The sequence below is a fragment of the Dromiciops gliroides genome, chromosome 1 (assembly GCF_019393635.1).
Source record: "Dromiciops gliroides isolate mDroGli1 chromosome 1, mDroGli1.pri, whole genome shotgun sequence".
Classification (NCBI taxonomy): Eukaryota; Metazoa; Chordata; class Mammalia; order Microbiotheria; family Microbiotheriidae; genus Dromiciops; species Dromiciops gliroides.
In genome coordinates, this window is record NC_057861.1 from 66,300,314 (window position 1) to 66,325,103 (window position 24,790).

General features: G+C 51.4%; 1 protein-coding gene across 23 annotated transcripts in view; it reads right to left on the reverse strand.

Moving 5' to 3' along the window:
- PTPRS (protein tyrosine phosphatase receptor type S) overlaps positions 1 to 24,790 on the reverse strand; it is a 211,748-nt gene that overhangs the window by 100,734 nt on the left and 86,224 nt on the right. For all 23 annotated transcript variants that reach the window (XM_043977056.1, XM_043977054.1, XM_043977057.1 and 20 more), the window contains exon 2: positions 8,615 to 8,798. In XM_043977056.1, coding sequence (XP_043832991.1) covers positions 8,615 to 8,702 — 88 coding nt within the window. In that variant the 5' untranslated portion in view covers positions 8,703 to 8,798. The remainder of the gene's footprint in view (positions 1 to 8,614; positions 8,799 to 24,790) is intronic.

Here is a 24,790-nt window from a genome sequence, read left to right on the forward strand (position 1 = left end):
GAATGCAGCCTTCTGAAGGCAATCGGCCCCCGGGATGCCACAGAGTAGAAAACGCTATGATCACAAAACAATCACTTCTTTCTCCTTGCAGGTCCCCTCTCCTCCCCGCTGCCTGGACCAGCTCACCTCTCGTCCCCTACAGCCAATGGCCAGGACTCCACCCCAGCATCCCTCCACCTGACTGGATATCAACTGGCGAGGTGGCAAAGGGGCCAAGTGTGAGGCCCAGGAGAGGGCAGTCATGGCTAGGTTTGCCACACCAACAAGCCACCATGAGCAGATCCCAGGCCAGTCTCCACAGGCCCAGGGGATGAGGCAGGAAGGCCTGCCTCCTCACTGACCTCAACATGCACGCCCACCTCTTCATTCCTCCCTGAATGCCCTCTTTCTCTTGCTGGGAGCACCCGATGCAATGAGTGGCCAACCAAGCAAGCTGCCCTTTCCCTACAAAATGAAGCCCCGGCCCAGGGAGTCCGTACAGACGAGGAGGTGATGTTAATGACAACCACACGTCCAGAGGACTTTCAGGGTTACAGAGCACTCTGCAGACCTTGTATGAGCCTCCTAACAATTCCCATGAGGAAGGTGCTACTATGACCCCCATTTTACAGATGAGCAAAGAAAGGATAAGTGATTTGCCCAGGGGCCCAGAGCCAGCATCCGAGCCAGGACTCAAACGTAGGACTTCCTGGCTCCACAGGAGACTATTCTATAACTCAGTCAAAACATCAGGGCCATTTAGAACTAGATGGGAACACTTGGGGAGTTTGATTGCTGTCTGTAAGCCTTTGGAGGACTGGCATCTATCTGGAAAAGGGATGAGGCTCCTCTTCTTGGCTCCAGAAGCAGCCTGGGAAAGGCAGGCTCGGGGTCTTAGAAAAACAAAAACCATCCTAATGCTTAGGAGGTCTCCAAGAGTAGAACGGGCAGACTTTGGAGGCAGGCTGCTCCCCCAGCACTGGAAGGGGGCCCTCAAGCAAAGGACAGAGGACTGTGTGCTGGGAAATCCTACAGGAAGGGTTCCTGCTTCATCCAGGGGTTTGGATCACAGAAGTCCCTTCTGGCTCTGCAGTGTCTGTAATTCTCCTCTGTGCCCACCCACTATATAAATGCTCACTCTCTCCCCTGCCCACGATCAACAACCACCACCAACACATGGACCATCACAACTCTATGTATGCATGTAGCTATGTCGGTATCTATCTTTCACTAATATATCCCACCCCCTATAGAAAGCCTTCCCTTATGAAGCAGAGGGGGGTCCCTGACCTTCATCTACATCTTTGCTGATCTGTATCCCTCTAATGGCACTGGATAGGTCCTGTTTGTAATGTCCTACAATGTCAGAATGGAAAGGGGCCTCAAAGATCATCTATTCTAATGTTCTCTTCTATTTTACTGATAGGGAAACTGAGGTCCAGAGACTCTAGATAACTTGCCCAAAGTCACACAACCAAGGCAGCTGAAGAGCCAAGGTTGTAACCAAGTTCTCCTGAGTTACGGCTCAAGGCTCCTTCCTCTATATAGCGATACCTTGTATTTGGGGATTGATCATTTATTTAATTGCAGATCATTCATTTAATCAATATTTATAAAGTAACTTCTGTGCTTAATAAGGTTTTTTGGGGAGGAAGTGGGGATTGTACCATATCGGGAAAAAGGGGAGAATCAAAGAAGGGATGAGAGCATTGCTGAGAGTTGGGATGGCATGATCGGGAGAAGACAGAATGACAACTCTCATTTTGTATCTATATTCTCTGACAAAGAGGAAGATCTTTGGACTGGAGGGATCAGAACAAAAATGAGTAACTGGGGGTTGACAACCAAGATAAACAGGGATATAACAAGAGAATATCTTGCTGCCCCATATGAGCCCAAATCATTTGGCCCAGAGGACCCTCCACCCTTTAGTACCAAATGAACTGGAAGATGGGTCTCATTATCAATGGTCTCTGAAAGGTCACGGAGAGTGAGGGAGGTGGTGCAGGATTGGAGAAAGGCGAATGCTGCTCCAGTTTAAAAAGTAGAAGGAGACAAGATTAAAGTCATTTACTCTGGGCCAGTGAGCTTGACTTTGACTCCTGGTAAAATTCTAGAGCATGTGATTAAAAGAAGGACTGGTGAACACCTGGCAGAGGCAGCGGCCATCACAAAGAGCCCAGCATGGCTTCAGCGAGCACAGTGCCTGCCAGTCCATTCTTGACAGGGTTCCTAGACTGGAAGATAAGAGTTTACTTAGCAAAGCACCTGACAAACTAGTGCCCTCTTCTTAAGGACAGAAGGGAGTGACGCAGGCTAGGTGACAGGATAGGGAGGGAGATGTGGGACGGGAGATGCGCTGGAAGGCGATCCCTAGTGATCCATCCTTGGCCCTGTTCTGCTCAGCATTTTAAATCAATGACTTGGATAAAGACACCCATGGCATGCTTATCAAATATGCATATGGCACAAAGCTAAAAGTGAGAGCTAGCACGTTTGATGATAAGAATTGGGATCCAAAAAAAAAAAAAATTCTCAGGCTAGAACTTGGGGCTGAATCTAATGAAATCAAATTTTTGAGGAACAAATGTCAGGTCTCACATTTGGGACTCAAAAAAAATCCACTTCATAAGTGTGAGATTAAAGGCAGGCGACTAGAAAGACATTCTTCTGAACACTCTCTTTCAACAGCCTAATATATGTCACCACAAACTGCATTAATTCAGGAGGTTGTGGCCTCCAGAGTGAGGAAGGTGATGGTAACTCCCATAAGACTCTGTGGGGGCCATCAAGGGATGCCAGCAAGCGGAGGAGTGTCTGGAGGAGGACAACCAGAGGGACGAAGGCCCTGGAGGTCACAGCCTAGAATGCTGATGGGCTAAAGGAAGTGGGGGTGATGAGAAGACTTGGGGGGCAGGGGAGGCTGTCAGTCACAGAGAGGAGGGATCGGTTCTATCTGGCCCCAGAGGGCAGAACTCACAGTAACGGGCACTGGCTGCAAGGAAGGAGGTTTAGGTTTAATGTTGGGGACCAGTTCCTGACCCCGGGAGCTGCCCAGGAGCAGGATGTCTGTGGCCCTGGATGGAAGTCCTGAAGCAAAGGCTGTTTGCTGTCAGGGACACTGGGGAGGGGCTGGGCTGCATGTGCTCCCAAATTGCTTCCCACGCTGCCGCAATCTCTGTGATTCTGTGTGCATAGCACTCTGTTCCTTCTGGGGGAGATACAAGGTTTAGATAAGGCCTGGCCCAGCTCTTGTGGCGCTCGAAGACTAGGAGGAGGATGACACAAACACAGATAACTCCATAATACACAATAGTGTATGATAAGCACACAGAAAGGTGCAAAATAGAGTGGGAGGGGAAGGACTGTGGGAAGAGGGGGCTCCCAGAAAGGCCTGGCAGGAATCCAGTGAGCAAGAGGCAGGCGAGGGTGGGGGCACTCTAGGCAGAGGGCACAGTGTGAGCAAAGTCTCGGCGGGATTCATTTGAGTTTGGAGAGTGGATCAATCCGGATGGAGGATGACTATAGAAAGAGGAAGGCTGGCAGACTGGGGAGGGCCCCCGGTTTCTTGCAGGGAGAGGATGCCTCTCCTTTTCACAGTCATACAGAGGCAAGGGAAGGAGGTCCTGGCTGGGGGTGCTCACTCCAGCAGGAGAGAGTGAAGCATTTCCCAGGTCCCTCATGCTCAGGGCTAAAACTCCTAGCTCTTCGTGAGTTCCATCTCGGACCCCAGACGGTTTAATGGTTAGCACTAACACATTGGGGTTTTTGACATACTTCCTGCTGCTCCCCCAAGAATTGGATTTCTCCTGGACGTTTTCAATCTCTTCTTTGACAAAGCTGTTCCTGTCTCCCTTTCTTCCTCCCCAGGAAGAACCTGGATGAGGAGGGGGAAGGAGAATTGAGGAAGAGAAAGGAAGATGAAGGGGAAGATGAAGGATAAGGGAGGCAACAGAGAGGGGTGAAATATGACCAGGAGTGGGTAAAGATGGGGAGGAAGCTTTGGAAGGGGTGGGGGAGGTGGCTGGGAGGAGGAGAAATAGCTGGCCGAGAGATGTTTTGTCATCTTGGGCCAATCCCTCGCTCCTGGGCTGCAGCTTCCTCTGGATGAGATGATAGTGAAGGTCCCATTCAGACCTTGGGGTCTAGGATTCTAAAGGGAGTGGGCCAGGAAGGGAGGGAGGAAAAGAGGGAGGAGCGCCAAGCCCATCTATTATTTACCTCCCCTCCTGAGAGCAGAGTGCTGAGGCCGAGGGGCGGGGCCCTGGGCGCTATCACCATGGAAACACCAGGAGATACAGGGCCCGCCACGGTGCCAGGCGCCTGGAAATTCAAGCTACAAACAGAAATACCCAGATGCAGCCGGCTCTTTGGGCAAGAGAGGGAAGAGCACATTCTGAATTAAAAGGAAGAGAAAAACATCAGCCACTGCCGCCCGCCACCCTGGCCCCGCCACCCCGTCCAAAGGCGCACACAAGCACGGGAGTGAATCACTGCCCATTTCTCTGACAGGGACTTCTGAAGGCTGGCAGCTCATTCCCAGCAAAGAGTCCATTAGTGGTAATTGGGGTGGGGGAGGGCATGGTTATTCTGGAGTGGCATGCCCAGCCCACCCTGCCCCCCTCCCCTGACTCAGGAAGAGGGGAGGCAGGAGCAGGAACAATTCTGAACCGCTTGAGACTGTTGTAGAAGGAGCATCAGGGAGCAAGTCAAAGGACCTGGGCTCAAATCCCAGCTCTGGCACTTTCAAGCAGTGTGACCTTCGACAAGTCCCTTTACTGAGGCCTCTGAGTCTCAGTTTCCTCAGTTTTCCATGCATTTCAATTCAACAGACATTGATTAAAGTGTGATACCCTGGGAATTCAAACACTGACAGAAACAAAGCAGTGATTCTATTGGGAGTTGGGGGGCGCGGCTTGTACAAATACTCAGATACTTGGGGGGTAACCTGAGGAGGGTGCAAGTTTGAATGCCTGCAGGAGATCAGGGAAGGATTTGTGGAAGATGAGGCCCCTGAACTGGTCCTTGCAGGAGAAATGAGGCTTGTGAAAGGTCAGGATGGTGAGGCATTCAAGGCAGGGGAGATGCAGGAGGTGGGAGACGGAGCATTGAGGGAGAGGAGCAGGAGGAAACAAAGATGGACAAGCCGTTTGGAGGCAGATTCGGGTGCTGGGCAGGCTATATAGTCCGAGCTGGGATTTAGGGGAGAGACTGGAGTCACAGGATGACTGCAATAGTACAGGCAAGAAGTGAGGTGGGCCCGGGGTGGGGCTGTGGGCATGTGAGTGGAGAAAAGGGGACACACACAAGAAATGGTGGGAAGGTCTGGAGCAATGAATGTGGTGACTGAGGAGGACACAGAGGCTGTGAGCCTGGGGGACACTGCAAAGGGGGAGGGCTGGGTTCATCCTCTCTGGGGCTGTGAATCCGGAGTCCCCACTTCTAGCTCAGTGCATAGTAGCTACGAGTCCCTTAAACCTTTCTGAGCCTCAGTTTTCTAATTTCTAAAAGAGACAAAATAATTGCATCAGCTACCTCTCTGGGGGATGGTGCGGAAAACACAATAAAAATGGGAGTTCCTCTCAACCAGCCCAGCCCCGTTGTTTTACAGAGGATGAAATGGAGGCCTGCAGAGACTAAGCCCCTCTTAGCAGATCTCAGAGCTGGTTCTCTAAGTACTGTGCTCTGTCTGCCATGTTGTTTGGTGGGGACTGTGGGTGTCCGATGATTAGGGAGCAGTTTATTAGGGAAGGCTTTCCAGAGAGGGGGGTGGGGAAGGAGAAGGGGAGGCATCGTGTGCTGGGAGGAGGCCCCAGGAGCCTTGGGCTCAGTCCTAGCTCTACCGGGGTGACCCCGGCAAGTCAGCTCAGCTTCATTGGTGAAATGAAAGCGCCCCACCCACTTCTAGACCTGCACTCCCATGATTATTCTTGTCTGGGACACTGGCTCTCCATCTGCAAAGTCAGGGAGTTGGCCTAGCTGATTTCTAGGGTCCTGGCCACTCTGCCACTCTAAGAATGCCAGGATCGGAGGGTAGAAAATGGAAAGAGAAATCATACCCACCCACCCACCCTGGTTTCTATTAATTAGTCAGGTCCTGGGAAAGGGGTGGGAATGAGGAGGAACCTTTTCTGGGAGGAAGAAATCACTCCCCAAGGCAGCTGAAATTTCTCTCCAAACTTCAAAGGACAATAAATTATTCAGGCTGCTCAGGACCCAGTGCCTGGGCTTCCTCTGAAGGCCTGATTTCACGCTGCCTGCCGACTCCATCAACACAATCAGAGATGTTTCTGCCCGGTGAGGAGCCCAGCCTGAGGCTGAGACCCCTGGTCCTGCACCATCTCCTTCCCTCTCCCTGACCTCCGCTCCCCCAGCAAAGCCAACATCCCTTAGAGGAGACTTAGATGTAGAGAGAAACTGCCCTCCTTCCCTGCTCCCTCCCTCCCGTGCACTGATCCCCAGAAGAACAGCCTGTCCCTCTGTCCACTCTTTGGACCAGGGTCTTTGCAGGAGCCCCTGAAAAGCCATGATACAATGATCCCCTGCATTTTTGGTGTTTACAGGGCTCTTTCCTCAGGGAAGCCCCGGTGGGGAAGGACTGTGACGGCCGGGAGGATCTTCCTTGGAAGGATGAGAAAACTGTGACCCACAGAGGTGAGATGGGTCATCTGGGGCCACACAGCTGATACCTGTCAAGTCTCTCAACATCTAGAACTTTCCCAAAAGGCCTTCCCCGGCCGGGGCAGTGAGAGGAAGGACACTGTCCAGAGGCCATCAGCCCTAACAAAGTTCTCCTCTACGAGCCGCAGTAGTCTGCGTGACCTTGGGTCACTCCTGTCCCCTCCCAGAGACTGAGGTTTTCCCATCTGCAAAGTGAAGGGGGCAGACTCCGGGATCTCAAAGGGACCATCTGGTGTTGGTGGTCTCTATGTGTAAGTGCTGAAGTACTGCTGTTTTTCATTTGGGTGGCCCTGTGATCATACAGTGTGGAGCACTCTCTTCACCTGTGCAGATAGCGACTTCTTCTTGCCCATGCCTCTTCGTAGGTCCTTCCCTCCCCTGTGGCCAGCCCACCCCTTTCTTCCAGCATATTTCTCAACGCCAATGCCAGCACATGCCAGCTGCCCAGTAACACTTCAGCCACATATGTGGTTACTGTCACTAATAACTAAGTTGGGGCTGTAGAAGAAGAAGACAAAGGGGAAAGAGAGGATGAAAAGGAACCAGGACATTTTGGTGCTGGAAGGAAGCTTGGAGGGCAGCCAGCCCAGCCCTCATCTGAACAGAAAAGATGGTCATCTGGCCTTGCCCCAAATGCCCTCCACTGAGGAGGTAACACATTAATCACAGCAAACACGTGCCAGCGTCATCTCCCTGGATCCCCATGGAAGGAGGCACCCAGAGAGAAGCCCAAGGAGCTGGGTCTGAAGGCTGGCTCTGTGACTCCTTAGCTATGTGACTTTGGGCAAGTCACTTCCCCTAGCCGTGAGACGGCTGGATTTGATGACCATTCTGGTCCCTGCCAAGCCTAACCCCCTCTTGCTGCTGCTGCTGCTGCTGCTGCTACTACTACTACAAACACCACCACTACTATTACTATAACTAATAATAATACTTAATAAGAACAAGTGGCACTTCTGTAGATATTATTTGAGCCTCACAATAACCCTGAAAGGTAGGCGCTATTATTCTCCCCATTTTATAAATGAGGAAACTGAGGCCACGAGAGGTCAAAGGATTGGCCTAAGGTCCCACAGCTAAGCACTGGAAGCAGGATTTGAACTCAGGTCTTCCTGACTCCAGTGCAAGTGGGACAACTTTCCTAAGTCTCAGAAGCTGAGAATCTAAACTCCTCAAGGGCAGGGACTGTTTTATTTTTGCCTTAGCCCCTCCAGGGCCTGGTAGACACTGAATAACAAGTTAATAAATACTTGTTTTGAACTGAATCTAAGGGCTCAAAGGAAGCCCAGAGAGCATGTGGTTCACTCCATGCTCTGAAAAGGAATTTCTCTTCAAGACCTGCTCCCCCACCACCTCCCCAAAGCTGCATTTAAAGACCTCCAGTGAAACCACCCTATACTCCCACCCCGCGGGCCAGCCAAGCTCCTCAGACCCACAGTTTCAGATCCAGAGCCTCCCATTATCATGGGCTCCATGGCTAAGGCTCCTCTCTTGCCTTATCAGGTGTGAGGGAACTTGGGGAAAGGGGGGGTGTAAGACCCTGACATGGAAAGCGGCAGGGAGAGGAGAGGACAGAGGACAGAGGAGAGAGGAGAGGAGAGGAGAGAAGAAAGAGAAGAAAAGAAAAGAAGGTAAGAAAGGAAAAGGGAAATGAGCAGGGAATAAAGAAAGGGGAGAAAGGGAGAAGAAGAGAGACGAGATGGAGAAAGAAAGAGGGATAAAGGGGAGAGCCAGGAAGGGAAAGAAAGAGAAGGGAATGAAAGGAGAGAAAAGAGAGGAGCAAGGGAGTAACCTCTCTTTTTTCCCAAAGCATGGTGCCCTAGATCCCCTCAAAAAGGGGCTGTCTTCCTGGACCAGTGGAAAAGTGGAGCCCCCACCCCAAATCTGGGCACGTACACACACATATACCATCCTATTTCCCAATACCTGCACAATGGGCCCAGAAGCGTCTTACCTTCAGCCAGACAGCCCAGAAGCAGGGCCATAAGGAGACCCAAGGGGTTGATGACCAAGGACATGCCAGGGCAACGGGTGGGCCTCATCCTTGGCAGCAAGCTCTGACCTCAGACTTTGAGAGGCGATGGCCCCTCAGCCCCTGCGCTGCGAGACCCTGAGCCGACCTTCAGACGGGGCAGCGTCTGCAAAGAAAAACAGTAGGGTGGGGGGTGAGAAGGAGGGAAGGACACGGGGAGAGTGGGGGGACAGGGAAGGAATCAAGGCCTCAAGCCCAGTGTATGTTCAATCCTGCACTAGGGCCCCCTGGGGAGGAGAAGACCCGAAGCCAACCCTCCAGGGGCTCCCAGGATGGACACGGAGAAGGGATTTGCCTCTTCCCTCTCCCCCCATCCAGCCAGTTGCCAAGCCCTGCTGTTCCACACCCTGGTTAGATTCTGGAAGGTGGAGGATCACAGATTTAGAGTTTCCAAAGGGACCCCAGAGGTTATCCACTCCAACCCCCTCATCTTACACAGGAGAAAACAGGCTGAGCAAGGGATGCCAAATGACCTGTCCCAGGTCACAAAGAGAGTAAAGGACAGAGGCCCTCAGCCCTCTGACTTCAAATCTGCTGTCTTTTCCCCTGCACCCATGATGCTGGGACTCTGGCAGCCTATACAAGGAGAATTGGAAAAGAGATCGGACGTGCGGAGGCCAGTGAGGGGCTTACTGTGCTGGGTGAGGCACGAAGGGACCCAGGCTGGCAGACAGGTGAATCAATCAATCTCTCTCTGTCTCTCTCCCACACACACATATCTGGGGCAAGGAGGACAAATACAATACCCTACAACCCCAGACGGAGAGCCTTCCCTTCAGGGAACTGCCCCCAGAGGTCTGGGGCTCGGTCCAGACCACAGGGCAGGGCACCCAGAGCAGGGCAGGGTAGAGTCTCAAAGAGTACTTCCCAACCTAAAAAAGGAAATGTGGCTGGGTGAGAACCTGAGCCTTCTACAAAGAGCAGGGACAGTGGTGGTCTGGCGGTGGGTAAGCCCCACCCTATCTCCTACCACCGATCTGCAGAGTCAGGGAGCCCGGATTGAAAGCCAAGGTTGAGAAACCCCAACTCGGAGACCCACCCAAGCTCCAGGGTCAGGGAAGGGGCTGGGCCTTTGGCTGCACTCCCCCATGCCCAGCCTGCATCCCAGGGGGTGTGGAAGTGTCCGACACCGTGCTGGGAACAGCCTCCTCACTCAGGACCCCAATTCACAGCTGTTTGCACCAAGGAGGCCAAGGCCATGGCCCTGAGCGCCATGGGAGCCTGAGGAGCCCGCTCTATTCCTTGCCCTGTGCTGAGCAAGGGCAAGGGTATGGCTACGCAGCCAACAGCTTGCCCAGCCCCCACCTTGAGCCCGGACCCGGGCCAGCTCCCTCGGTACTGGGAGGGTCAGGTTGGCCCATCGCTGGGGGGCTGGCTTCCTCTCTGCCCACTCTCACCCACTCTGTGCCTGCTGACTGAGGGGCAGCAGTGCCCATCGCTTCCTCTATGGAAAAAGGTCTATGACTCGACATAACACATAACAGTTGCCGAAGGACGCCACACAGATGCTCACACAGATGGATGGAGAGGCTGGGCCCAGAGCAGGTGGAGCCCATGGGGTGTGGGAGTGAGGCTGCTGGCTGCTCACCTAATAGCCCCTGCCCTGAACAACAGTGTGGACCCAGCCCCTATCGCGGGGCTCACCTCGTGCTCAGACAGGCAAGGAGCAGACCAGGTTCCTGCCCCCAGGAACTGCCCGTCTGGCAGGAGAGACCCTTGGAAAATGATTCAGACAGGATCAGACCGAGTGCTGGGTGCCGGGGTGGGCGCTAGGCCCTCAGTGGCCAGAGATACTGGCCACTGCCAGCTTTTTCCTTGTCCTGCCTCTGACCTTGCCACTTCCCCCTCCCACCCCCTCGATAGGGGCAGGCCTCTTCTTTTCTCCATCTCTACTCTCTCCCTTGGTGAGCTCATCTGTTGCTATGGCTTCCACTCACATGTCTATGTGGCAGACTCCTAATTCCAAACCTCTAGGCCAGACCTCTCACCTAAGCGCCAGAGCCAGAATTCTGTTATCAAGAGGCCCCCCCCCCCTCCCCGAAAGGCCTCCCTAGCAAGTGGCCACGTGGCCTTCCCTCGGAGACCCCTGGGGAGGAACGGCTCTCTGCTTTCTGAGGAAGCCTAAGTCACCTTCCCACGGCTAGGACATTTTTCTTAACATCAAGATAAAACCATCCTTGTTCTGTCCTATGGGACCAAGGAGCACAAACTTGGTCTCTCTTTCTAGTGACAACCCTTCAAATAACTTGGCTACAATGCACCCCAGCCGGGCCCCTCCACCCAGTTTTCTTTTCAGCAGGTAAAACAACCCCCAGTGCTTTGACCAATCCTTTAATAAACTTTGCCATCTCAGTCCCCCTACTGTGGCTGTGTTCCAGTTTGTCAATATTCTCTCCTAGTATATGGTCCCAGAATTCCAGATACGGTCCGCGCAGGGCAGAAGGAGGTCAAAGGCTGCTGATCTCCCATGTTCTAGGTATCGGTCCTCTTGGCCACTGTGACACACGACTGTTTTATGTTGAGCCTGAAGTTCACAAAAAATTCCCAAGCCTTTTCCACACCAACTATTCCAACCCTGAGTCCCTCACCCATTGTGTGTTTGTGAAATTATTTTCAAAACAAGTTGAGGATTGTATATTTATCTCTATTAAAGTTCATCTTTAATTAGACTTCTTCCAGCCTGTTAAGATTTTTTTCAAATGCTGATTCTATCAAGCTATCTGTCCCAGCTTCGTGTCCTCTCCAAATTTGATCTATGATTTCAACCAAGTCATGAACAAAAATATTGAACAGAATGGGACCAGGGATAGATTCCTGGGGTACCCACTAGAGACCACTACCTACCTTTACATTGATCCATTACTCACTGTTGCAGTGTAGTCATTCAATTTGTTCTGAATCTACTTCATTGTATTCTCTACCCAACTCATACCTTGTTCACAAAGTGATGGTGAGGGTCTGTCAACCCTCACATCAGGGCTTCTTTACTAAGAAACCCTGAACTTAAAAAAGTATTGGGGGCAGTTAGGTGGAACAGTGGCTAAAGCCCTGGCCCTGTATTTAGGAGGACCCCTGAGTTCAAATCTGGCCTCAGACATTTGACACTTACTAGCTATATGAACCTGGGCAAGTCAGTTAACCCTCATTGCCCCCCCCCCCAAATCAACAACTATTTGAATTTTATGTGTTTAACAATGTTAGTCTGAGAAAGGGCCCATTGGCTTCACTAGATTGAATGTCAGATGGGTCCATGACACAACAAAGGTTAAGAACCTGTGGCTTAAACCTAAGTATATTCTGTCTACAGGGTAACCCTGCATCAACAGCCAACCTCTCACCAAGATATAAAAAGGAATATGAGGTTAGTCTGGCAAGACCTGTCCTTAATGAACCGATGCTGGCTCTTAGTGATCAACCCTTCTGGAAGCTCACCATCTCTACCTTTAACAATACACATTTTAGAGTTTTCCCAGAAACTTTCTAAAGGTGGGAAGAGGAAACATTAAACTTGCTGCTCTGAAGTCCGGAGAGTACAGCTTCTACCTCTTATTGGATTTTTATTTCCTGCCAGTGGGTGAGCGGCTCTAATAGATGAGGTACTATCATTGATGACCAAGTAACTAAGTGAGCCAGACGGTGAGGTGAGCACGCCTGGGCCCACTCCATAACCAGTTCACCTCAGAAAGTTCATCAGTCCATCACTTGTGAACCTGCCTACCCTCTGGATTTCAGTTCCAAAATTAACTGGTTGAGTTTTGATTCAGTACTGATGTGTCACAGCTGGGCAGGGCCCAGCAAAGGTTCATTTTTCTCCCCTGAAACATGGGGTGATTAGTCCAATGAGAAGGGTTTTGGGGGAAACAGGAAATGAATGGGAACAAAAGGCAACCTTGTCTAAAAAAAAACCAAAATAGGCTAATTGTAGTTCAGGTCAGGTGCAGAAGCAAAACATAGAAGAATCACTGAGCAGAAGAAAGAAGACTTCAGATGATTAAACACATAATCTAAGATCTGGAAAGGCCCTTAGAACCTGGAATTTCAAGTCTGGGATGGCCCTTAGAACCTGGAATTTCAAGTCTGGGATGGCCCTTAGAACCTGGAATTTCATAGCTAGGAGGGACTGAAGACCATTAAGCTCAAACCTGCATTTTACAAGAGAAGGGAACTGAAGCCCAGAGAGAGGAAGTATCTCCCCCTAAGACACACAGCATGTTAGGAGCACAGTCAAGACTAGAATCTAGGTCTCCTGACTGCCCACACGGGCCCACCCTAGCATCCACACTATTTCCCCATCTTCTGCTTTCAACCATCTCCCTGCTGCTGCCACCCCCACTCCTCACCTCCACCTCAATCCCCAACTCAGTCCCTGGCCCAGGGCTGAGCAGCCAGCAGCTATCAGTCAATGACTTGAAGATAGTGACAAGTTCCTGACAGCGAATGGCCTTGCTCCAGCATCTCATGAAGACTGTTGATCCTGGTGTCCCTTCCTCTTGCAGCCAGCTGAGTGCCCGATGGGCAGCATCTATGAGCTGGGCCTGGGCACTGGGCCCCAGGCCCCCTGAAGCTGACAGGGGTCCTGGAATTACCAGCATGCCTGCTCATTCCTTTTTCCTCAAGCAAGCCAGCCAGCATCCAGCCAGAGAATATGCATCCCCTTATCTCACCACCCACATCCATTTGCATAATTTTAATCTTTCTCACCAATGAGCATGAAAAAATTAGTTTTCCACTATTCTATCTTCTGTATGCCTTCGAGAAACAGGGTCCCTGATTCCTGCCAGGGGCTGAGGGGGAAGTGGGAAATCACATTTCCCAATCCTCTGTCAGTCTGCTCCCCGGAGCTTTGGGGTTCAACTAGCCAGAGACCAAGTCTCACTAATCCCCCCAGTCCTATAGCCAGCTCTGGGCTTGGCTCCAGTGTGGTTCTAGAAGAAACAGAGAAAGACTTACACAGCCCTGATTGGAGGGAGCTCCTAGTCTAGGGGAGACAGAGAAGAAGCAGCCTAGATGCAGAGCAGTACGTGGGATTAAATATAATTCAGCACTTGACTCTAGTGCACACTCTAAGAGGCAAGATGGGAGGGCAAGGTCTCAGGAGGGTAGGTGGGTTAGGGAAGGAAAACTTCCTGGAAGAGAGAGGGACACTAGTGGGCCTCCAAGGCCTGTGGTCTTGGCCAAGTTCTCCTGAACAGAGGAATCAACTATAAAATGGGCTTGAGGAGAAGGACGTGGTCTCCAAGGCTTGTGGGCAAATGGCGGGCAATGACCCAAGTGCTCTATACCTACCCCTTGTCTCTGAGCGATCCATTAGGCCAACCCCCCTCTTCCCGACAGGTCTTTCCTCCAGGTTTCTTGAGGCACAGTCTCTGGGTTTTCCTCCTGCCCGGCTGACTGTTCCTTCTCAGTCTCCTTGGCTGGATCTTCATCCAGGTCACACCCCCCAAGGCCTGGTATCCCCAGGGCTCTGGCCTGGTCCCTCTTCCCTTCTCCCTCTATACAACAGCACTTGGTGATCGCATCTGTTCCCATGGATTCGATGATTATCTCTATGCCCCTCCCCCTCGTTTTCCACCTTCCCTCACCCGGCTCCCCTGTGTGCATCCTGTGGTCCAGGGCCGCTGGCCTCCTGGCTGTTCCTGCTACCATGCCTGGATGGGCTCCCTCCTCAGCTCCCCCTCCCAGTCTCCTCCTTCTGAGAGGACCCTCTTCTAGTCCTTACCGCCTTGTGCCCTCTGAGACAGTCTCTGATTTATCATACAGACGACCAAAAGCTCCTTGAAGGCAGGACTGACTTTTGCTTTTCTTTCTATCTCCAGTGCCTGGCACAGGTGCTTAATAAATGCTTTCTGCCTGACTCTGGCCCTCCAAGGTTCACTGCTGCTCACTGCCGGGTGGGGACACCTATGTGTAGATCAGTTAAGTAATTTTGCCTAAGTCATGAAGCTAAGTCAGAGGCAGGATTTGAACCCAGGTCTCCCTGAATCCAAGTCTAGAATCCTTTTTTACCATTTCACTCACCCTCTTCTACCCACCATCTCATTTCATTCTCCCAACACCCAGCAGTCCAATGGGAAAAGTGCTAGGCTTAGAGTCAGAGGAGGCTTGGATTCAAATTTCTCCCCTCATGCTTCCCAGCTGTATGAAAATGGGTAAATCGCTTAACTTCTTTCTATGCTATGAGACCTGGTTTCTAATCTGCAAAGTGGTGACAGTCATACTAGTGGTCCTCATCCTGTGGAGTTACTGTGAAAATCAAATGAGGTGAACCTGAAAATGTTATACAAGTGTTAGTTATGATAATGGTCTTGGCAGAGATCTTTCTCCTCATTTAATAGATGGGAAGGCAGGTCACCTGGAGTTAGGAGAGGGATGACCCTTGCCCCCCCCACTCCACAGCTGAAGCTTTCCATCAGGCTACCCTGCAATCAGTGCCCCCCATCAATGGGGACCCCAGTTCTCTTAGCTTAGTCCAGCACTGCGTCCTCTCTCCCCATACCAGCTGTTGCCACCTGGCTATGACCTTGAGAGAAACCAAAAGGGGAAGCCAGAGACCACAAGAAGGCCAGGGCAGGGATGGGAGGGGTGGGGCAGGGGAAGGGATCGAGCCACAGAACATGGAAGCCAGTCCCTTCAGGGCCAGGGGCCAGGGGGCCCTGACGTCAGCTTCCCGACACCCCTCAGATCTCATGTTCCCCTAATGGTAGGGCTCAGAGTCCCTCCCTTCATTTTCTCCCTCCCAGAAAAAGAGTTCATTTGTGTGACCAAAAGCCTAATGACAGAGTCTGGGCTGCCTGGGTTAGGACCCAGCCCTCTCCACCCCCCCCACCCCCGCCCCCATCTTCTCTAAAAATACCAGGGCAGCCTGGCCAGGCCAGGCCCAGGGCCAGAGGAGGGGGCAGGGAGAAAGCTGGAGAAGGCCAGAGGCAACATGGAGCACAACAGAAGGGGCCCTGGACTCTGAATGTCCTGTGAATTTGGGAAAATCACTTAAGACTCTCTCAGCCTCATCTGTGGAATGAGGGGGCTGCACTCAACAATTCTGTGGAGAGTCTGGGGAGAAGAGGTATGGGACCCGGCGGCCAGACAGGGCTTCTAGCTGCCTTCGACTCCCCCCAACCCCAAGTCCCATGTCCTCCCACTTCCACATCTTTGCTCTCTTCTCCCTGTACCGTGAATGACATCCCTCTGATTCACCTGGGTTCCCTTCCATCTCTCTGAGACTCCCCTTATGCCCACAGGGTAGAGCACAGGACTCTGGACACAACAGACAATGACATGTCTGCTGAGTGAATAAATGACTAGATGAATGAATGCACGGCCCAAGGAGTGGCAGGGATGGTCAGGGTTTTAGGAAGCCCAGTGGGGCGAGCTCAGAGCGGGCTGTGAGAGAGCTGGAGCCGGCCCCTCAGCCCACCTCCACTGAAATGTTCTGACACCATCTGACCCGACACTCCTGCCTGCAGTTTCTAGCCTAGGTAAGAGGCACCCAGTAGTTCGGATCATTCACTGTCAAGCACTTAGAGGCCCTCGGAAATCAAGCAGTAAGTTCAGGCCTCTCACTGGACAAGGGGGACATTTCTGCCCCAAAGGAAGGATAAGAACACAGCTGGAGGGGCCTCAGAACCCAGCAGCTCCCCACGCTTCTGCACAGTAACCTTGCTAAAACCAAGCCTCTGGTGATGTGGAGCCGGCTCCCTCCACAGACAGCTGGTGCCACTTCTGGAGAGCTTGGGCTGCTGAGTTCTCCCTCAAGTCTAGCCCAAACTTGGCTCTCTGAAGTCCCTGTAACTCATCCCCATTCCTCCTATTGCTCCTTTATGAGGCCCAATAGGACAAGTGAAAAGAGCCAGTGGAGGCCTCAGAGATCACCAGCTATCTTCAGATTGGAGGAGCAGAGCTGGAAGGGAGGGAGGGGCCATCTCCAGGAAGCAGAAGCCCAGGGGGAAGGGAAGAGACTTGCCCAAGGTCACAACAACCAGGTCCTCTGACTCAGTCTTACTATTTTCAGGATCGCAGGGTGCTTCCTTTTCTCATCCCTCTTTCCCATGAAAGCCCGAAGGTGTGAAGTCCTGTTTGGCCACTTCCTACCCTTCAGTCTTCTCATACCTTCCTCCACCCCCAGGCTCCATGCTCCAGGGACAGGGGCCTCTTAGTTCTCCCTCCCACTTGCTACTTCCTGCCTTGGCCCAGCTGCCCCCCATTCCTGTAATGCTCTTCCTCTTCACCCCTGCCTCCCGGATTCTCAGGCTTCCTTTGAATCCCAGCTAAAATTCTTTATCTCCAGTTGATTCTGTCCAAAGCTTGTTTTCATGTTGTCTCCCCCATCGAGGGTCGGGATTGGGGTTTTCTGCACATAGTAGGTGCTTAATAAACGCTTAAGTCAAATCAATAAACCATATGCACCTACCATGTGCTGGGAGGTAAAATTGGAAGATACCACAGAGATGGTTTAGTTCAGAGGTGTCAAACACCACCAACACTCCTGAGTGTGACTCAAACCAGGTTAAAATGTAATGGGGAATATTTAACAAAATCAATAAAAATGCAATAAAACATGGCTAACATGAATGTGGTTTCCTAAATCAATAGGTGGCCCACAAGGATCCTTCTGTACAAGTTTTTGTTGTTTTTTTTTTTTTTGGGGGGGGGGGAGGCAGGGCAATGAGGGTTAAGTGACTTGCCCAGGGTCACACAGCTAGTACATGTCAAGTGTCTGAGGTCGGATTTGAACTCAGGTCCTCCTGAATCCAGGGCCAGTGCTTTATCCACTGCGCCACCTAGCTACCCCACCTTCTGTACAACTGAACGGCGCCTATTTCTATTTGAGTGCGGCAACTCTGGTCTAGTACAAGCCTCTCCTATGACAGAGAAGGTAACTGAGGTCCAAATTATGTCCCTTACACAGGGACAACTGGGGTTAAGAGGTCAAAGGGTATCCGGGCTTCATTCAATTCAATGGAATGACCAATTATTGGTTGGACAGGGCCTGAGTAAGAAGGGAGAGTTGGCAGGCTAGTCAGTCTGCCTATGCAGAGGGCTGCATCTCTGGGATGATGGCTGGGCCTCCCCATGGACAAGGGCTGGGAGGTGGGGTGGGGGTGAGGGGGAAGCCCTGGAACAATGCTTTCCCCAGCACCCTGCAGGGACCAGGGGAGACAGGAAACCGGCCTCAGGCAGGGAGCTTCCAGAGAAGGGGGCAAACTCCTCAGCCGTCCCTCTGTCCTCAGAGTCAGGGCTTCAAGAAAAAGAAAACACCACCATCAGAAGAGGACAGACAGAACATGTGGGAAGCCGTCCCAGCCACAAAGACGGGGCCATCCCAGTGGGTGTTTCCAGCAGTGTTGTTCAGACTCTTCTGCGTCACTACTCTTGTCTCCAGTCTCTGCACATCTGCACTGGGTCCTAGTCACCGGTGCCAGCCCCACATCCGGCTTCAGCCTTCCATTCCTCTCGACAGGCTCCTGGCCCAAACTCCCTTGTCCGCCAAAGATGGAGCAATCAGGGCCCAGATTGGTAAACTGACTTTCCCAAGGTCACCCAGCTAACAGAGTGCTGGAGTCAGGAAGTTCTGGGTTCAAACTTTGCTTTGGACACTGTATGATATGTAAGTCACCTAACCTCTCAGAAACTCAGTTTTCTCATCTCTGAAATGGGATAATAAGAGAACCTACTTCCCAGAGTTTCTGTGTTCTCTTTTGTTTTCCATAGGTCTTTCCAGCCCTAACAATTCTGTGTTCTCAGGCCTGCTCCAATTCTAACATTCTATTACTTCAAGCCAGCTGAAGTCGCCTCCTCTGCCAATCACCATGGCCCGGGCCAGCAGCATGGTTCTAGGGGCCCGGTCAGGGTTGTGTTCTGCCTCTCCCCACTGGTCCTCCTGTTCCCCATCTTGCAAGTGTTCCTCCTCATGCCTAGCTTTGGTAATGTCCTTCCAACCACAACCCATAGGAAAAAGTTCAAACCTCATTGGCCTAGCTGGGCACTACAGGCACTGCATGGTCTAGCTCCAACCTATGTTTCCTGCTTTCACATCCCCATTTCCAGCTTGTCCTCCTCCTCTCTAGCCCGGCCAAGGCCTAGTGCCTTTAAGTACCTGAAGGGGTATGTTCCGGGGGCAGAATTAGGAGCAGTGTGGGTTGGAGAGAGATACATTTTAGCTCTGGAAATCAGAGCAGTCTTTTTTTTGGTGGGGGGCAATGAGGGTTAAGTGACTTGCCCGAGGTCACACAGCTAGTAAGTGTCAAGTGTCTGAGGCCGGATTTGAACTCAGGTCCTCCTGAATCCAGGGCCGGTGCTTTACCCACTGTGCCACCTAGTTGTCCCCAATCAGAGCAGTCTTAAAGTAGAATGGGGTGACTCATGAGGGAGTGATTTCCCCACCACAAGAGGTCTCCAAGGGTTGGGTGGATGACCACTTGTCAGGGTTGCTACTGAGGGGATTCCTGCTTAGGTAGTAGCAGGATTACAACTGGGGTGCCTTCCGACTCGGGGAGTTGGATCCCTGTTTATATGTCATTGTTCAGACCATCTCCATGGTCCCTGTTAGTCCCAACCCTGCTAAACTCTGTTCTTCTAGGGATCTCCTCATGTACCATCTACTCCAAAAAGCCTTCACTGACCCCTTTCCTCCCACCTCCCCACAACAAGGCCACAGAAATCTCTTTCCCCTGAGTTCCTGTAGCCTGAAATGTCTTTAATTTCCTTGGCCCTAAGCACAGAGGGCCTTAAGCCATATCAACTATTGTTTTCTTGGACTGTTGCTTAATACTTAGATGGGTCCATCTTATCTCTCCAACTAGACCCTGTCCCTTCTGTGCCATAGGGATGAACACAGGCTCCAGGGAGGACCCGGGAAATGAGACAAGAAGGGCCACTGTGTTCAAAGGTCCCCCCTTTCCTTCTCCTTCTCTGCCCTACCAGATCCCATGGTGGCTAGAAGTTAGGCGCTTTATCTCAAAGGAAGGATGACTCTACAGTTCACCATTTCTTGGGAAATGCTAACTTTTTAGAGAGGGGAGGGCACCCAGCATCATAACTTACAGATGAGGAAATAAGGCACAAAGATGAGTGAAACCCGACTCACTCAAGATCACACACCGGTCAATGGCAGGGCCAGAATTAGAACTCCTTCTTCCTAGCCCAGGGTGCTCCAAGTTTCTGATCTTCTGCACACTGTGCCTCAGCTCAGATGGAAACCAGAGATCCCTAGGGCCCAACCAGCCACCAAGATGTTCCAACACTTAGCTATGAAGCTTGGAATGGCTCAGGGTCCATTGAACACAAAGGAAATCACTTTTGGAGTAAATGAGGCTGGGAAGAAGCCCTCAAAACTCTAGTAGAGACACCATCCTCACCCATGGAAGGCAGAGATAGCCTGAGCTGGCAGGCAAGAACTGGGGGAGAGGTGCCACTGGTCCCAAAGATTAGCTAGATTTATTGTTGTTCAGTCAGTTATGTCTGACTCTTTGTGACTCTACATGGAATTTTCTTGGCAAAGATACTGGTGTAGTTAGCCATTTCCTTCTCCAATGGATTAAGGCAAATGGAGGTTAAGTGACTTGCCCAGGGTCACACAGCTGGTGAGTGTTTGAAGCTAGATTTGAACCCAGGTCTTCCTGACTCCAGGCCCAGCGTTCTATCCACTGAGCCACTTAGCTGCCTCTGGCTAATAAAGAGGTCCCACCGGTCCCAAATATCGCTGAGGGCCAGAAAAACTGGGAGAGGGGAGCCAATGGTCCTAAAGATTATTGGGGGTCAGAAGGCACTTCCACCCTGGCATTTATGAAGAGGACCAAGGCTCAGCAAAGCATATGATATAATGGGAAAATCACTTTCCTACGGGTTCAGAGGACCTAGTTCTAGTCTTGAGACGTGTGATCTTGGGAAGGGGTTGGAGAAGGAAACTTGGCATAGTGGAAAGAGCATGAGAGCTGAACTAAAAGGAGCTGGGTTCAAGCTTTGGCGCCACTTCTGGGAGATCATGAACAAGTCGCTCAATGTCTCTTGGCCTCAGTTTTGCTCATCTATAAAACGAAGAGAGGGAGACCCACTGAGGGCACCCCAAGGTCCCCTCCAGCAAGTCCTAGGTTTTTCTGGTGACTGGTGTCCAAAGTACATCAATGATGAGAACAGGGAGCTGCTGGTAAAGTTCCTGTTCCTAGTCTTGCAAAACCCCTCCCTTCTGTACCCTGTATCTCTTCCTAGGGTCAGCCAGTCAATAAGCACACATTAAGCACCTTCTGCGTACTGTGCTAGGGACACAAAGAAAGGCCAAAACAGTCCCTGTCACTATCTAATGGGGGAGACAACATGCTAATGTTCAGGTAAAGACAACTATACACAGAGCACAGGAAGGTAATGGGAAAGAGAACAGCATCAGCAGCTGGGGGCAGGGAAGGGCCTCCTGGGGACAGATCCCAGAGGCCCTTCAGTACTATCAGTATCTCTCAGCTACGCAAAAATTGTGTACCTTCCAAAACACTTTCCCATCAATGCTCTGGGATGATTTTCCGGTCCTTCCACCTGCGTGACCTTGGACAAGTCCCTTAACGGCCCTGGGCCTCAGTCTCCTCATCAATAAAAGGACATTATTGGGCTAGATGACTTCTGGGGTCTCTTCTGTCTCTTGATATAAAATCCAGCCCCCTCCCCCCCAATGAGGTCTGGAGAGCAGAAAGTTCTCCCTTCACCTGACAGATAAGGAAACTGAAGCTGGAGATGGCGACCCAGCTGAAGGTGCGCCCCATCATCCTGGCAGAGACTGAGCTCAAAGCCAAGGTTTCCTGACTGCTGTGGACTCTCTCCACTCCATAGTGCTGCCCATCTCTGCTCTCTACCTCTGCCATCGTCGCTCCTGAGCCCAGGACCCAGGAGCGTGATGGATGGATGGAGGAGGCTCTCTGGGAGTCCAGCTCCAGGCAGAGAGCCCAGCTGTTCTGAAGGAGAGCTCTCTCTCCATCCCAGGTTCTCCTTTTCTCAGCCCAATTGTATTCACTGGGTAGGCCTGGCATGGGGGGGAGTAGGTCGTCCTTCCCCTCCTGCCCCATATTCTGGGGCCCCTGGCCTGATGCTTCTGATAGGAGGGCACTGCCAACATCCACCCACCCACCCCACGCGTGTGGCCACACAGCTGGACCAGATCAGACAAGTGCACACGGTCAGGATGCAGTCCCCCTCACACGCCTCCCTCCACAAGCACTTGGCCACTCCATCCTTTTGCTCCAGAGTCACCTTTCTTCTGTAGAGCGGGCCAGGCCCTTAATCTCCCCCGGCTTTGTTCTACACTTCAGGGAGCTCAGGGCTTAGCTGGCTGTCATCTTTCCTGAGCCATCCCTGGAAAGGCTCAATTCCCAGGAGTCTGCAGCCTCTGGTGCCTCCTCCCCCACCACCCTGGTGATGGTGTGTAGAGGACAGCATGTGTCACGAGGAAAGCCAGAGGAGACTGCAAGAAACATTTTTTAAAGCTGATTTTGCATGGTTCTTTCTGGCTTACAAGCACTTTACACAGAGTATCTCATTTGATCCCCATAACAGCCCCATGAGGTAAACTATATTTTACACTCCCCCCACCCCCGCCCCATCCCATTCTACAGATGAAGCCAGGTAAAATCTAGTCAACAAGCATTTATTACATGCCTACTATGTGCCAGGCATTGCACTAAGCTCCAGGTATACAAAAAGAGGCAAAAGTCAGTCTCTGCTCTCAAGGAGCTCACAGTGCCATGGGAGAGACCACAGGCAAATAACCAGGTACAAAAAACTATCCGGATAAATGGGAGATAATCAGCAGACAGAAGACACTAAGATCTAAGGATGGCCTCACATCCTCCAGCTGGAAGCTCGCTCTTCTTCCATCACCTCTGTGGCTAACATGGGCGTTCTCATTGCTGAAATGGGGCCGCTGGCACACGGCAGAGCTGCAACAGGAGCTTGGAGCTCCCGACTCCCAGTCCCACACTGCCCCATCCAGCTAACATCCACTACCTGGGGTGCCTAGACCTAGTTTTGTTCTTTCTTCCAGGAGAACCTGGTTTGGCTCTTTCCCATCCATCCCCCTCCAGACCTCTCAGGGCTCAGGTATCTCACACAAAAGTCAGGGGGATAAGAGTAGTCCACAGCAGACTTTCTCCACAGAGCCTAATTGGAGAGGGAGAGGGAGACAGAAAGAGATGGGGAGAGAGAGAGAGAGAGAGAGAGAGAGAGAGAGAGAGAGAGAGAGAGAGAGAGAGAGAGAGAGAGAGAGAGAGAGATGGAGGGGAAGAGAGAAAAGAAAGAGAGAGAGAGAGAGGGAGGGCGAGCAAGCACACACTCTGTAGAGCCACAAAGCCAGCTGACAAAAGGATGATCCAAGTTCAGCTTAGTCTTTTCTACTCCAGTAACCCTCTGCTAGACGTGCAAGGCAGGTATTGTGTCTTAAACCTCTCTGGAGCCTGGACCTAGCAAAGGATCTGCTCCATAGCAGAGGTTCAGGAAATGCCTGAACGCTGTGGATTCAAAACCCCTCATAGACCCTTAACTCTCTGTTTTCTGCTTGGACCCCCTGACAATCAGCCTCCACTGCACCTGGAGTCAGTTCTGGGTTCCAATCTGCCCTTGGACACATTCTAACTGTGTGACCCTGGGCAAGTCACTTAACTTTTGCCTGCCTCAGTTTCCTCATCTATAAAAAAGGGATAATAGTAATACCTACCACTTAGAGTTGCTGTGAGAATCAAATTACATAAGATGCACAGAACTCTGCCAGCCTCAAAGTATGATCTAAAAGCTTATCATCACTATTACTGTTGTTACTGTTATGACCTGAAATGTCCTTCTGTCTCTGTTTATCCAGAGTGCCCTTTATGCTCCTCAAAGAGGGCTTTCCCAACCACCCCAGTTCATACTGACCTCTTGTAACACTGAAGAACTCGGGTAATGGGGAGTTGTGGGTGTGGTGTCTAGAAAGTCTGGGAACCACTTTAAGAGTAACTAACCATTGGGAACAGCTAGGTGGCGCAGTGAATAGAGCACTGGCCCTGGATTCAGGAGGACCTGAGTTCAAATCCAGCCTCTGACACTTAACACTTACTAGCTGTATGACCCTGGGCAAGTCACTTAACCCCCATAGCCCTGCAAAAAAAAAAAAAAAAGAGTAACTAACTGTTGTGTCAAGTCAGAGAAGACCCAGGTTCCAGCTCTATGCCTTGGGCAAGCCATTTACCTTCTTGAGACTGTCTGCCTACCTGTAAAACACAGAGCTTAATACCTACACTACTGGCCTCCAATTCAATACTTTCTGGGATGGAGACCTCACTACCTCCAAGGCATATCAATTCAACTTTGGATAGTTCTCATGGTTAAGTTCCTTACTCCTGCTGAGATTGGATTCTCTGCAAGTTTTCCTGAAGTGCCCCTAGCTCTAACTCTCTGAGGCTGAGAAGAGCAAGTCTAATCCCTTTTCCATATGACAGGCCTTCAAATACTTGAACCCACCCTACAGTCATGTCCCACCCAGTTATCTTTTCTTCTAGGAGCAGCTATCTCCAGTTCCTCCAAAGGAACCCCAGAACCCTCCCCATCCTATCTGTGCTGTTCTCTGCATGTGCTCCCTGCTGCCTCCTGGATATCACAGTCTTCCCTAAAAGGGTCCCCAGAAATGAATGCAACACTGCAGGTATGGTCAGACAGAGCAGAGGAGGACTTTCTCTGGGTGCGTAGGACCGTGGATTCTGGGGAAATGAGGAGTAAGACATGAATGGGTGGGGCTGTGGGCCTTGATTATATTAGAAGGGCTACACTGTGAAACAATGGAAAGTCTTGGGGTGGGAGTCAGCGGGCCAGGCTCTAGCCCCAAACCTACCCCTGTCTTACTGGGTGACTCTGGGGGAAATCTTTTACCTTCTCTGGGTACTGGGGCAACTATGAAGAGAGGCCTGAATTTGGAGCTAGAAGACCTAGGTTTGAATCCTGCCCCTCCAATCAATCAATCAATCAATCAATCAATCAATCAATCAACATTTATATAAGTGCTAGGGATACTCAAAGAGGCACTCCCAGACCCTGCTATTCACTAGCGGTGCAAGTCAGGTCCTTTTTAGCTGTAGGTTCTATGACTCAGAG